The sequence below is a fragment of the Aspergillus lucknowensis genome, assembly GCF_044049455.1.
Source record: "Aspergillus lucknowensis strain CBS 449.75 chromosome Unknown BJX67scaffold_1, whole genome shotgun sequence".
In the NCBI taxonomy this organism is placed as follows: Eukaryota; Fungi; Ascomycota; class Eurotiomycetes; order Eurotiales; family Aspergillaceae; genus Aspergillus; species Aspergillus lucknowensis.
In genome coordinates, this window is record NW_027263545.1 from 1,429,814 (window position 1) to 1,444,237 (window position 14,424).

At 53.8% G+C, this 14,424-nt stretch overlaps 4 protein-coding genes across 4 annotated transcripts; 3 read left to right on the plus strand and 1 right to left on the minus strand.

The window, feature by feature from the left end:
• Positions 1-829: 829 nt before the first annotated feature.
• Positions 830-4,220, plus strand: BJX67DRAFT_340287 (uncharacterized protein). The gene has a single exon (XM_071027775.1). The coding sequence runs from the start codon at positions 1,353-1,355 to the stop codon at positions 4,149-4,151; it is 2,799 nt and encodes a 932-aa protein (XP_070891732.1). The 5' UTR covers positions 830-1,352; the 3' UTR covers positions 4,152-4,220.
• Positions 4,221-4,223: 3 nt separating this feature from the next.
• dph1 (2-(3-amino-3-carboxypropyl)histidine synthase) lies at positions 4,224-5,769 on the minus strand. Its single transcript, XM_071025125.1, has 2 exons — positions 5,530-5,769; positions 4,224-5,465 (listed from the first exon to the last, which is right to left on the minus strand). Exons 1-2 carry the CDS (start codon positions 5,669-5,671, stop codon positions 4,297-4,299), a joined length of 1,311 nt encoding a protein of 436 aa, XP_070891733.1. The 5' UTR covers positions 5,672-5,769; the 3' UTR covers positions 4,224-4,296.
• A 174-nt stretch (positions 5,770-5,943) lies between these two features.
• Positions 5,944-12,058, plus strand: BJX67DRAFT_369293 (CLN3 protein-domain-containing protein; the record flags this gene model as incomplete). Its single annotated transcript, XM_071030740.1, has 7 exons — positions 5,944-6,198; positions 6,282-7,087; positions 7,438-7,580; positions 7,640-8,357; positions 8,413-8,865; positions 9,700-9,795; positions 9,853-12,058. 7 exons carry the CDS (start codon positions 5,944-5,946, stop codon positions 12,056-12,058), a joined length of 4,677 nt encoding a protein of 1,558 aa, XP_070891734.1.
• A 45-nt stretch (positions 12,059-12,103) lies between these two features.
• On the plus strand, positions 12,104-14,043 carry BJX67DRAFT_340292 (uncharacterized protein). Its single transcript, XM_071027776.1, has 2 exons — positions 12,104-12,958; positions 13,013-14,043. The coding sequence occupies exons 1-2, from the start codon at positions 12,708-12,710 to the stop codon at positions 13,683-13,685; spliced, it is 924 nt and encodes a 307-aa protein (XP_070891735.1). The 5' UTR covers positions 12,104-12,707; the 3' UTR covers positions 13,686-14,043.
• Positions 14,044-14,424: the final 381 nt, after the last annotated feature.

Sequence of the window (14,424 nt, forward strand, 5' to 3'; positions counted from 1 at the left end):
TGAGTTCCTTGAGTCATTTGACGAGCGAGAAGGCTAAAGAAGCAAAGAAAGGAGGAGTTGCAAGGGGCGTCCGAGGGATGCTGGGACAGAAGGAAAGGGGACGGGAGATGGACGGTTGCTCTTCACTTGCAAGAACGAGTTAATTGGGCCCAAATGGCAGCTCTTCATGGCCACTGAGGTTGGCTGCATGGCTGATAGTTCTCTGATTCTCTCCACTTCTGGAGAGTTACACTCCATCACAATCAAAGGGACCAACGGCCGGGCGAGCTCCCGGCCTCTTCAGGTTCAGCCCTGCTGCAACCAGTGTGAAGAGCAAGGAGAGCTCGTGTTCCATACAGCTGGAAGATGTCTACTTATAGCGATAAGAGACGAATGCTTGCACTACAGCTCTCTTCCATGCACATTCTGATCCTGAGATGCAGTCTTCTTGTCTTGCAGGCTTTTATAGATCCATGGATGCTGCAACAGCAACAAAGAAAGGGGTATTTTTTCTCATAAAGCCCCTGACGGTGGGGCGTTGTAACAGTGCGGTATCATATTCCTTCAGCATCTTTTCGAGTTGGTTGTGGACTCGGGCTGGGTGACCAGCGGGGCTTACTCAATGTCCTCCGTTATTTCTGTCAGTTGCCGCATTTTGATCTTGCCCTGTTCTCTGCTTGCAAGAACTCTGCTCTCCCGGCAAGGCGATGCACAACAGTGATGAACCCCCGTCATTCAAGCCATCGGGAGCTCGTGGGTGGTGCAGGGGGAACTGGTGTCGTCATTTTGCATTGCTCAGCTGGAAAAGCGGTTACGATACATACGGCTATTGGTTATTTGACGGTCCCGTAACCATGACTCCCGTCCTTGGCGAGACGACCGGCGTCGATCTGCATCACGTGACGGTATCGTTATGGGCACGGACTGGGAAAAACGAAGGACATTCTCGAGATTTTCCCCAGTCGCTGCCCTTCGGCTTCACGTCCTCTTTCATGCCCATTTTCCGCCTTCCATCTCCGATTTTCATCCCTGTCTCACCTTCTTCAAACATATTCGTATCCTTTCAATTTTAACAAATTTTTTCTTCAATTTTCTCATCCGTTGAGATCTATCTACGTGGCCTTTCGCGTGTCGTGTTTTCCATTTGGCGTCTCCCCCTTTCATCCTTGCGCTAATGGTCGAACCCGCCACCCGGATTCGATCACCATCTTCGATTTCCTTCTTGGGCGCGAATTCAACCATCGAATCGTGATTGCCACCAACCTACTTTGCAAGAAACCTCTCGGGCCTCTTCACCCATTTGACCTTCTATCACCGTGGCCCCGATTCCTCCCTCTTCCTCCCCCAGTGGCCGGTCACACGGGCAATGGGGGATGCCTCCTCTGTCGGCTTACACTCCCCTTGAGTCCCTTCTCTTCTTCCAGTCTCTGGCCGCCCTTGACAAACGACCATCGAGCTTTGTCTCGATCTCTGATCTTTTGCGTAACAACAAATTTGTGCGCGAGAATGGTGCTTCCGATGCGCACAGACTCTCCCCAGGGGCCCTGGAGGACCTCTACACGACCTTGATGTGCGACGATGCCGACTCACCTAGCTCTGTCTCGACGCACGAATTGAATGGCCGGCACCCGGACGCAGCTAGCCCCAGTAATCCTAAGAAACGGAAGATCATGAGCCCACGTCCAGACGGCCTGTCTGATGGAACAAGGGGTCATGCTAACTTTGTTCCTGGGTTGGTATCGCGTCTGTACGCTAGTTATAAGGAGCTGGTCACCAAGGAGATCAGGAGCGAAGAGAAGCGGTTTCAAGAAATCAGGGACGAGATTGAGCGATTGCAGATGGAAGAGCACGAATCACCTGCACCAAAGATCGCGCATCCAATACCACCGTCGGTCCCTCAACCCAAACATGAATCTGCACCAGAGCCGATGGACCTGGACTCAAACGAGAAACCCGTTGAACAAGCCAGATCCCCTACTGAACTGAAGCCTGCTCCTGTTGAACCCACGGCGAGTGTAGGCGCGAAACCACCGCAGATAGAGTCTCAGCACAAGGACCAGCCGCAACCACCTCCTCAAACCGTTCCACAACCGACTACCCCGGAGGTCCAGCCACCAGCGCAACCAGTGCAACTTCCTCCAGAACCACAAACTAAAAACCAGCAGCCACAGTTACAACCACAACCGCAGCCCCACCATATCCCGCCGCAACAACAGCCCCTCCCACCACATCCGATACCACAACCACAACCACAACCTCAGCCACAACTCCAGCCGCAACCGCAACCCCAACCACAGTCTCTGATTCCTCCAAAGGAAACCCAACCCGCTGCAGCCAATCTGCCACAACCACAACTTCCCAACGGAAAGGCTCCGCGGCCCCTTCAACAAGCAGAACCCGCACCTCGAAACGTTCCCACGCAAGAGAATCTCGCAAATGTACCATCGCCACAGCCGAAAAAGCCGTTATCAACCACGGATGCTCCTACTCCAAGTTCTGGTCCTGGTCGTGCCCCGTTAGGCGCGCCCTTGCAGCCCGTACAAATGGCCAATCAGCCAGCTCCGTCTCCTCAGTCGCAAAAGGCCCCTTCAACGGCAAAGACCCCTGCAAAGAAGGCTACATCGACCGCCCCTGTCCCTGCAGTGTCTCCGCGTCTACCTCCTCAATCGAGCTTCCAACAGTGGTCGTTGCACCAGCCCCAAACGCCGCAACAACATCCTTCTCTTCCAGTTTCTGAACCGTCAAGCCGCGCTAAACCGCCTCTACCACCGCCGACCCAACAGACCCCAAAGGTGGAGAAAAAAGCCCAGAAAGCCTCCAAACCCGTGGTGGCCCCGTCAACCCCTCAACCAACGGCCGGAGTGTTACAAATGCCTGCTCCTGTTCCTCACTCTGGACTCATCACCCCGGTTGGTCCCGTCCACAGTCCTGCTCAATCCGGAGAGCGTGGCTCAAAGCCGCGATTGTCGATCCAAACTCCCGGATCTCTTACGCCGTGGAAGCGGGCTCCACATCTCACATTGCCACATTCACCTCGTTCACCAGATCGCCCTCGTCCGGAAGATGTAAGCCCGATCAGTGAAAAAGCTCCGTCACCATTTGGTTCCCGGGAAGCCACTCCAGAGGAGCCTGAGCCTCCCCGCCGGAGGGGTCCCGGGCGAGGAAGAAAGAAGGCAGCAGATGTTGACCAAGGAGCCGCGAAAAGGAAGGGAGAGAAGCCAACGGTCTCGGCGGGAAAGAAACGGGATAGAAGCACCGGCTCGCCCAGAAGTCGCGGGCGGTCAATTGTGTCGCGCGACGATGAATCTGAAATCAAGCGCGAAATGCCCAGCACTCCCGCTGACATTACCGACTCTGTCGAACCTGATCGCAGTGGTCAGAAAGGTGCTACCACTTCGGAAAGCCGCCCAGGCCGGGGTCGGCCAAAGCGCAAACGTGCCCCCAGTGAAGTTCCAGAACCAGAGCCTCACCAACCGGATATCCATCAGCTAACTCGTGTGGATCCGAATCAATCAACGCCTTATGTTGTGTGTGCACGCAACTTTCCAAGAACCGGTGCTCCAATTATGAATGATGTAACCACTCACAAGCATGCTTCTATATTCACTAAACCCCTGACTGAACGCGATGCCCCTGGCTACCGGGATCTTATCTACAGACCGCAGGACCTGAAGTCTATCAAGTCAGCCATTCACCAGGGAAGTAGAGCCCTGGCTGCAGCGACGGAGGCCGCGAACACTCCGGTTGCGGACGGCGAATCACCAGCTCCCAATGCAGCGACGCCATCTAAAAATGCTGTTCTTCTGCTGCAGAAAACAGAGGACGTCATGCCGCCGAAAGCGATTGTCAACTCAACGCAACTGGAGAAAGAACTTATCCGCATGTTTGCCAACGCGGTAATGTTCAACCCAATCCCGCAGCGTGGTTTCGGGCCGGCTTTCCCGATGATAGGAGATGGCGGTTCTAGGAGGAGATTGTACGCACCCGAGATTGACGAAGGCGGAATCATCAACGACACGCGGGAAATGTTTGAGGATGTTGAGCAAGCTGTCACTAGGTGGCGGGCCGCGGAACGGACGGCGGATGAGTTGGCAAGTAAGAGCGTTCTCGCTCTCCGAAGAGAAAGTGCCAGTGATCCCAACATGGACAGCGCAGATGATGTCAAGGGTTGACGAGATCATGGCTGCTGTAATGGTCAAAGTAATGTTTATGTAATATTAAATCACAGGGAACAAAATCTATCCCGCATTCTATATTCATTAACCTTTTCGTTAAATGTTGTCGCAAGCTAATTACCCTGCAAAAAGGGTGACAAATTCAGGCAGTTCCCGGCACATCCTGAACACCAGTCTGTGGCTTCGTCCTCCCCAGCCCATCCTTCGCATAGAAATCCATCGGATAAATCCCATCATGTGTCTTCCCCCAATCCTCCCTCACCCCCAAGGCAATAAGTGCCTCGTACGGCGTCAAAAGCGGCCGCGGAAACGCATACCCCCAGTCGATACTCAGCCTCGGACAAGCAATCTGCACCCAGCACTCCACATCGCCCATGGATGCCAACTTTCCTGGGAAAATTTCACTCAGGAGTAGATTGACGAAGGGGATCCCCCGACCCCGGAGATGGTTCTCGATCATCGCCATTGTATTCGGATTACCCTGGCGGCCTAGCGACCCGAGGATAATGCCCCATTTCTTCGCGGATTTGGCGGTTTGGATCGCGTCGCGCCGGAGAGAGTGCATTTCGTCGTGGGAGTAGGATTCGCGGGAGAGGGTGCGGGAGTACGGATCGTAGCGGTAGGCGGGGATTGAGGGGTTATGGATCATAGCGGATTCGAGGTGGAAACGGCCGTCGCCGAGGTAGAGGAGGTAGTCGACTTCGCGGTCCGACAGGTTGGGGGATGTACATCCTAGAATCTCGCCCTTTGAGAGCGGAGTGATCTGTGGGATGACGACGTTGAACCCTGCCCGCTCGAGGACGGGCTTGAGGCCGTGCAGTGTTGCATTGAATTGGATTGTCCCAACTGTTGCGATCGTTTTTCCGGGTTGGAAGTTGCGCTCGAGTGTCGCGAGGAGGTGTGTTGTGTCAATGCTGATGTCGACGAATATGTAGAGGGTTTTGATCTTGGTTACATCCACGGGGATCAGGCAACTATGAGCGTAGTGGACCAGCAGGTCGCAGCCCAAAGCGCGAGCCGTGTAGTCGTCTATACAACATGCGCCGTACGTGACGTCGCCCATAATGAGGGTTTCCGTCCCTGGACAGAACTGCGTGAGGATGTCCGAGATTGTGGTAGCAAAGAGGAGGAGGCCCTCTGGGAATTGGAGAGCAATGCGTTTGGCGCCGGAGGTGCGGATGCGGTGGATTGTTTTGGGGATTTCGAAGGAGTAGTTCTTTGGGAGGAGGTCGATAGCGGCGAGAATTTCGGGGTCTTCAAGGATGGAGGCGGGGACTTGGTTCAGGGTTCTGGGGGTTCTTCTGGGGGCAGCTGTACCTGTTAGCATTGCCCGGTGCTAAGATAGCCGTAACTTGGGAGGGAAAAGTGTATATACCCTTCTGTATGCTCGTTGATTCGACATCTTGAGCGCTTGGTGAATATTGTGCTTGGGCGTCTGCTGTTCGTCGTCCAACGAACCTTTTCTTTGGCTGTCGGAGAGAGCCACTTGGCTGGGGGTCGTTTGTGGAGCCGCCCATATCGACGACCGAATATAAGAAAATAAAGCTGACTGGTGTAGGCTCGAATATACTCCAAAGTCGATCCTCGAGTGGGATGAAGCCATTTTTTCCAGGTCCGGGGCTGACTCAGAGAGGGTCAGGTGGGGTTGCCGCCGTTAACCTCTTGTGCTTCTCCGCACGAGTTCCAGAAATCCGGAGATTTCATGGTCTGATCTCATCTCCCTGCTGTTCTGTTTGATGTGCTGCAGCCACCATTCCTCACTCGTTTGTCTCTGTTGAGCGGTATCAACATGATCAAGCCTCGTCCTCGGCTGGGAATCCTGACCCCCTTCCGAGCTCCTCAGCTAACAAGGCGCTTTGCGACAGAAGCGCGGTTAACCCCGGACCATGTCCGCATCGTCGAAGTAGGCCCTCGTGATGGGCTCCAGAATGAGAAGAAGTCTATATCACTCGAGACAAAGCTCGAGCTCATCGGAAAGCTTGCGAAAACTGGTGTTACGACAATTGAGGCGGGGTCTTTCGTGCCCCCAAAATGGGTGCCTCAGGTAAGTCTCTAAATCCGGACCGCCCACAACCGAGATATGGAGGAGGGTTCATTTGTATGCTGACCATCGGGAATAAACAACAGATGGCGAGTACTGCAGAAATCTGCGAGCACCTCTTACAAACTCCGCCGCAATCTCAACATGCCATTGCCTACAATTACCTTGTCCCAAATGTCAAGGGACTTGAGAGCCTCATCAAGGTCATGGATGCCACAGGGGTCCCGGCTAGCACAATAGGATCCGAAACCAAGTCTCCAACAACGACGGAGGTTTCCCTTTTCGCTGCAGCCACAGAGGCGTTCTCCAAGGCGAACACCAATTGCACCATCCAAGAATCGCTGGAACGCATTCGTCCTATCGTAGCCTTGGCGAAGACAAGGGACATTCGCGTTCGTGGATATGTCTCCGTCGCGCTAGGTTGTCCATACGAAGGCCCAGATGTCTCACCGTCAAAAGTGGCTGATATTACAGCGACCTTGCTAGAGATGGGCGCCGATGAAGTGTCGGTGGCCGATACCACCGGAATGGGCACCGCACCCCGCACCATGGAGCTTCTCCGAGCTCTTAAGGCCGCCGGTATCGCCAACACCGATTTAGCCCTCCATTTCCATGACACGTACGGCCAAGCACTGGTGAATACTATTGTGGGGCTAGAGCACGGAATTCGGATCTTTGACAGCAGTGTTGGCGGGCTTGGTGGTTGCCCGTACTCCAAGGGTGCGACGGGCAACGTCTCAACTGAAGACCTTGTCCACACGGTCCATGGTCTCGGAATGCACACTGGTATCAATCTCGAGGAAATGTCGAGAATTGGAGCTTGGATCAGTGGTGAGCTTGGTCGAGCCAATGAGAGCAGAGCCGGAAAGGCGACTGTTGCGAGGTTGCAATTGTGAGGCTCCTGTATCCATCCAGTTAAAATAGCTTTTGCACATCAATCCCAAACTTCTTAGCGTGATAATCTTTTATCGTGAGCATCAAAATGCATCGGCAAGTTCGGGAGCTCCTGGCTGTCTTATCTGGAGGGCCGCCTCACCGCTCCAGCCGAAGGGCACGCGACCACCGAATCTGACTTCCTCAACCTTCCCTCCTCCTTTTACCTTCCGAACTCCTCGCCATCCTTGGATTGTAAGGATCCTTTGCATCTCTTGACAATGTGATTGTATTTCTATGAACATACCTAAGCTCTTGACTTGTATTACGCTGTTCGACAGCACCCTCGTAGCCTACTAACCGCTCCAGCCTTCCGAGCATTGTTATGCCTGAAGGACCAATGCTGCCTCTTCCTGGCACCCCCTCCTCCTCATGGGTCCGATTTCGTGCACAGCTTGCGGCTTTGTTTCATGGCGCTGACCGCAAGGTCTGCGTTGCGTTTTGGCTATTTGGTAGGCGCCTTTTCTTGTCGAATCACCCATTGCGGCCTCTGGCTGAACCTGGTCATTAGGTCTGATCAACAACCTGCTCTATGTCATCATTCTATCTGCGGCGCTGGACTTGGTCGGCCCCAACGTCCCTAAAGGTGTCGTCCTGCTGGCCGATGTGCTTCCCTCCTTCGCAACTAAGCTAGTCGCTCCCTACTTCATTCACGCAGTTCCTTATTCTATGCGGATCGTTATATGTGTCTTCCTCTCTGCTCTGGGTATGCTCGTGGTGGCGCTAAGCCCGGCGTATGTAGATGGCGGGACGATCTCCTCGAAACTCGCGGGCATTGTTCTGGCTAGCTTATCGAGCGGCATTGGCGAGCTGAGTTTTGTCGGACTGACACACTTCTATGGTCCGTTCAGCCTCGCAGCCTGGGGGAGTGGAACAGGGGCCGCTGGTCTGGCCGGTGCTGGTTCTTATGCGCTGGCGACTTCGACCCTAGGTCTCAAAGTGAAAACGACATTGTTGGCTTCCGCCTTTTTGCCGGCTATCCTAGCTGTTAGCTTCTTCTTCATCCTACCTCGTTCGGCGATACAATCTGGCTATCATGGGATTACCGATGCAGAAAGGCATGCGGATGAGAGCGTCCCCAGAGATCTCGGTGATGATGAAAGCGAAGGACTGCTCGGCTCCTCCATTCATTCCGTCCGAAGCCTCAAATCCACACATGTACAAAGCGAATTTGGTTGGCACAGCCTGAAAGCGAACCTGCAACGTGCTCGAGGGCTATTCTTCCCGTTGTGAGTATACCTGTGTCTGAATTAGCCTGCAAGGGGTTGTTGACATTGTCTCTAGCATGCTTCCGCTCCTCTTAGTGTACATTGCGGAGTACACGATAAACCAGGGTGTGTCCCCGACCTTATTGTTCCCACTTAAGGAGACTCCATTTGAGCATTTCCGGGCATTCTATCCAGCGTACAATGCGATATATCAGGTCGGCGTCTTCATCTCGCGGTCCTCTACTCCATTCTTCCGTATACACGACCTGTATCTTCCCTCGTTCCTACAGATTATCAATCTGGCAGTGCTGTCACTGCACTCTCTGTTTGATTTCATCCCAAGTGTGTACCTCGTGTTTATCGTGATTTTCTGGGAGGGACTCCTGGGGGGCTTAGTTTACGTCAATACATTCGCCGAAATTGGCGACCGCGTTCCCCGCGAGGACCGCGAGTTCTCGCTTGGAGCTACCACAGTCAGTGACTCGGGGGGTATTTGTATTGCCGGATTCCTAGGGATGGCGTTTGAAGTGTGGCTCTGCGATTGGCAGGTCTCTCATGGGCGGGACTTTTGTCGACGGACATGACCGAAGATCTCAACGGCAATAGAATAAAGGTACCTTTGTGCAGCTGTTTGTCCTTCCAAATCCTCGTGCATCGACTGCATCCTGAAAATTCGGCGCTGCTTTAAGTGGCCGCCGATCGAGTGACCCGTGGCGTCACCAGACCCTCTGCATGTGATCGGGCCAAACCAACCATGCGTTCCCCAAGAAAGGCTCTGCACTCCCTGGCGCTAATGGCGATTCACTGACTCGAAAGAAGCCGCCAGTCGCCTTACCGCTTCCTTGCATTGGCTCCTCCCAGGACGCGCCAGTGGATCTGACTGCAGGAGTGGGAGGCAAGTGGGCTAGTGGGGACTTTCACATGCATTTCTCTCTGCGACGATGATGCGTGTCCATGGACCACGACGGAGTTTGTAAGCTCGTTGTCTTCAATTATGCATTCATTCCAAATCTTTGGCTCTGGTGTAGCTTATCCCTTTGATTCTTTGCAGTGGCCTCTTCTGTCTGGTCTCTGTGAATAATTGACCTGTTGTATTCACCCTTTGTTTGGCTAACAGCCAGCCACCGGCCCTCTATAATGGATTGACGTTCCATATCAACCTTCTCTTCTCTCCTCCTTTCGCTCTCTTTTTGCAAGATCTGTTGGTGTCACAAGATTCTCTTCATTTTACGATCTTCTGTACACCGGCTTTGTGGAGTATTCGGAAGTGGCCGTGTCATACTACCTAACCCCGTCTCTTGATTTTCTTTGTGGAGATGATAGGTATGTGAAATGGTCCGAATATGCCCTGCGTAACGCTAAGAAATCAACTAGATCACGTTCTCGGGAGGCCGTCGACCAAGTTCCGCAAGGTCCAGGTTCTGGCTGTCTTCCTATTCTGGTCGTTCTACCTCTTCAAGTATGTATTACAAGCCCATGTCTCCATATCACAAGCCGCTGGATTAATGTCAAAAAGGGGAAATAGGCACGGCCCTCCCGGCGTCCGGGGGATATCGTCCCGTCTCACGCAGAAGCTAAGCGCGTGGCAAACAACAGTCATCGTCATTCTGTGGTTGTATCTGTCCCGGAACTTCGCCAAGATCGTGGGCCTCGAGTGCCCTGAGCCCCTAGCGAACTTGTACTCTCGGTCCTTCTTCCGCGCAACATGGATCACAACGGCGTTGGATGCAGGGTTCTGGACTGCCATGAAGGTCCGCCCGAATTGGCTCCGGGATTTTGCGTCCTTGGGTTGCACAGCCTATTATCTCCTTGCGGCTGAGCAGGCAGATGACAAGGTCCGCCGTGTCCGAGCCACACTGACCCTGGAGCACATGCGTGTTTCGTGGAATAAAGGCACGACGCCGTATTTATGGGCCCTTGCAGCTTTAGTACGCCCGCGGTTAATGCGGTATCCACCCCGTGCTATACGCATCCCCCGTCCTCATCAGTCAGTCTACCATGAGCCCACCAATGCGTGGCTATACTTTGACGGTCCTCTGAGTGCTCTGCGGGATCAGACATGTCTCATCCTTGATATCCCCGGAGGTGGCTTTGTTTCTATGACGCCTCGGCACTCTGAAGATCGGTTACTTGCCTGGGCTGGAAAGACCAAGCTTCCCATTCTGAGTCTCAACTACAAAAAGGCGCCAGAGTATCCGTACCCCTATGCGTTGAATGAGTGTTACGATGTCTACCACTCGATCATCACCACCCGTGGCCGCTGCTTGGGGCTTAGCGGAGACGCACCGCCTCGTATCATTCTCACAGGTGACAGTGCGGGAGCCAACCTTGCCGTCGGCACGGCGTTGATGGTGCTCCAATCTAGCAGTAGTGGAGCATCGTCGGCACAAGCCCAGGGCTCGCTTCCGGGGCCTGCTGGTCTAGTTCTCGCTTACCCGGCGCTGAATATGAAGATCGAAAGCTGGATGACCGAGGAACAGATGGCGCTGATCCAGGAGAGAAGTACCAGCCAGAGCGTCAGGCGAAGAAAGGACACGGATTATCAGAGGTTGACGCCATATGCCACTCCTGGGACTTCTTTCGACAATTTCCGACAGGACTCCCCAATACCGGTGGAAGACCTCGAGGCCGAGACTTTCCCGGAAGAGGCATCAGATGCGGTCGTAGATGAAGACAAGCGGGCGACCCCAGAGACTGAGGCCGCTTACCATCCGAATACCCAGCCGAAGAAGATTCAAACGCGGCTGGCTGTGTCGTCAATGATATCATATGTAAATGATCGGATATTGTCGCCAGAGATGATGCGAGCTATGATCATCCTCTACATCGGACCCCACAACCGCCCGGATTTCAACACAGATTATCTCCTTTCTCCCGTCCTCGCGCCCGAGGCGCTTCTTGCTCAGTTCCCAAAGACTTATATCCTGACAGGAGAGCGAGATCCCCTGGTCGACGATACAGTAGTCTTCGCCGGAAGGCTCAGACAAGCCAAGTTGCGCCGATTTCAAGAGAGGCAGGAGCTGGGGCTTGAGAAATCTCATCGAGCCTTCAATGAAAAGGACCACGTAGAGGTCTCGTTGCTTCCTGGAGTTTCTCACGGGTTCATGCAGATGGCGGGCTTCTTCCCTGACAGCTGGAAGCACATTAACCGGTGTGCCACCTGGATTCAAAACTCGGCCGACGTGGCAATGGCTGAAGCGAGGCGACCACTGCCATCTGGCCTCGGTACACGCTCTCAAAGCTCGAAAGTCGCTGCCGACCAGGTTTCCCTTCGTCACCACAAACGGTCGTTGACTGGCGACTCGTCAGCAGACGAAGATAAGCCCCTGGAAATGAGTATCGGGAAGATGACCTCTCTCAAGGCGGTGCGACGGGCCAGCGACCCAGGCCTCCGGGACGGAAACGAAGCGCCAAAGCCCTCTCTGCAAGACCACAATCTTGAGAACGGGGAAGCGCTAGCACCGAATGCCAGAGACCGAAGCATTTCTCGGGGCCGAATGGGTCGATCGAAGGGATTGGGGAAGCGGCGGCCATTGGCTCCTCACCATCTCAATATACTAAACACGATGGAATGGGCTTCCGACCCTGTGAGTCCAGTTCCTCGGCGCAAGAGAGACCATAGTGTGGGCAGTTTGGCTAGCGAAGAAGATCTTTTGAGCCGTCGAATGTCTGGATTAGCAGGCGGGCTGATGGGGCTTGGAGAGGGAGCGAGAACGCCGTGATGGCAAGCGGAGATGGCTATTACTTGATGCATAGCAGAATAGGCGTTGTACACATAGCTCAGAACGATAGAGATAAGTTAATTAGTGTTGTTTCCGGAGCTCTCGGGTAACTCCCGAGAGGATCGTAAAGCATCCAAGCGCTGAGATTCGAAGTTCAGCCAACGTTGATGAAAGCGACTGAGACCCGAGCCGGACGACTTCGATCTGTAGTGGCTTTGCTGTGAGTTTGAAGTCCGCAGGAATTTTAGCTGTTATGAGAGGGAACTGGAAGAAATTGTCTTCGGTGTCTCAAGACCTTGCCTGATCTTGGCATCTCAGAGAGAAATGAAGCGGTCTTTTAGCTTCCACTAGTTCGCCAACGGCCCCATTGTGATGTATGAACCATCTCGACCAACAATTGCGTGCTATGGGCTCATCCCGCAACCTCACCATCACCACTTCCTCACCCGACTCAACTTCACTCTTGAAAAATGTCCCGAGCTCCCAGTCTGACGTCGAATCGAAGCTGCTGTGTTCCCGTCCCTGCTTGAGCTCTTGCCTTGCCTCACCGCTCCAAGTTGGACGCCTGGCCCCAGCTTGTCTCGCACGACGGATAGGAGGGGTCTGACGGGGGAATACACGCCCTGGAGTTGAGTTTCTCTGCCGAGGAATGATGGCCAGCCGGAGAGACCTAGAGGGACTCCGTGTCACACGGCCGCTTCTCGAGGCGGATGAGTATGAGGACGACGAGTACGATTCTTATTCATGGGTACTTCTTGAAGACCATCCGCTTCGCTCTTACCCAACCGAAGTCGACTGTCATCCGGAGATCCTCTCGTTCACGAAGAAATATTATGCGAGGCTACGGAGACGGTGGAGGGAGCGTGTCCTCCCGCTACTCTGTTTTGTGTTGATGTTCATGTAGGTCGACCTCGCGCATATTGCGTTGTTTCTGGGTTTCTGACTGTCGTCTAGTATCGTGGCACAATTTTTATTGCAATTACCACGGATTGCGTCCTATTTCCTTGAACCCGTTATGACTGAGGAGATCCCCGTTTTCATCCAGCTGTCGACAACAGCTGCGGCCGATCGGTGGGCCAGCCATGCCGATTCTCCCAGTTGTGTCTATGGCCCATCGCAACAAATGGAAGGAGCGACCTACAATGCCGTTGAGACCGCTCTTGCCTCCGGGTGTACCGGCGTCAAGGTCGATCTGTGGCTGCGGAACCATGACCTCCTCATCGGGGACAGCCCCGTGGACCTTAGAGCATCGCATACACTACAAACCGTCTATCTCGAACCCCTCCAAGCCTCACTAGCTGCGCAAAATCACCCTTTGAACACACGGCTGAACGCTACCGAGAAACATGACGGCAAACCCACGACTACAACCGTTGGATTATTCGACGAAGACCCAACGCAGCCTTTCACGTTATTTCTGGATATCCGAACACCGACACGGCGGACGGCGTGGACACGTCTCATGGCGCAGCAGTTGAGCGCGTTGAACGAGAGCGGGTATCTTTCGTACCGCGATGCGAAGCAGGATCTCGTCTTGCGATCGGTTACGGTTGTGGTTGCGGAGAGGGAGAGGATACGACTTTCCTTGATGGATGATCTGCGACGGGTTATGAAGGGGATATTTTGATGTAGAAATCACGATTCAATTGGCGTTGTGGTTGGAGTAAGTCCCGTTGGACGGTGTACATTGGTTTATACCCGTGTTGTATGCTAGCCTCGCATTAGCAGCGATGAACTCATCCCTCTTTCTTTCACTCCGCCAGCATGGTACAGAGTGCGCCTGCCCTCCCATAAATAGGCAGTGGGGCAGGGAAGGAGGCAAGGGGTCAAGAAGAGGTGCGAAGAGTGGGCATTCGGGAAAGAAGAAGGAAAACCAAACAGAAAGGGGAACCACTCGTAGTAGTACGAAATATGGTAACAGAAAAGATAGATAGATGAGGCAGATAGAGGGGAGAGGGAGATGCAAACCGTACAGAAAAGGAAAGGCTCATAGCTTACAAGAACCTTGGGACCGCGCTCGGGGGCCCCTTCTCTACCGGTATAAGTATAAAACTGGGCATTCCAAGCCAGATCCTTGCAGGCAATGCCGACCTCTGTTGTTTTGGCCATGACATGAATCATGTATCTCAAGGCGCTGATTCTGCCTCGTGTGTGCAGCCCAAGTTTCTTGTGGGCAGAAGGTCGAGAAGCGACTGCTCAGCAGAGATCCTCAATCCGTGGATGACACGTTGCCTGCATCTCATAGATCATCTTCTGGTGGAGAGGAGCCCAATGATGCCTTAAGCAGACTCTGTGCGGATCGACCGTTTCCCCGCTGTGAATTCTTAGGATTGGCTGGCCTGGCCTTTTGCTCCGACGCCTCCAAG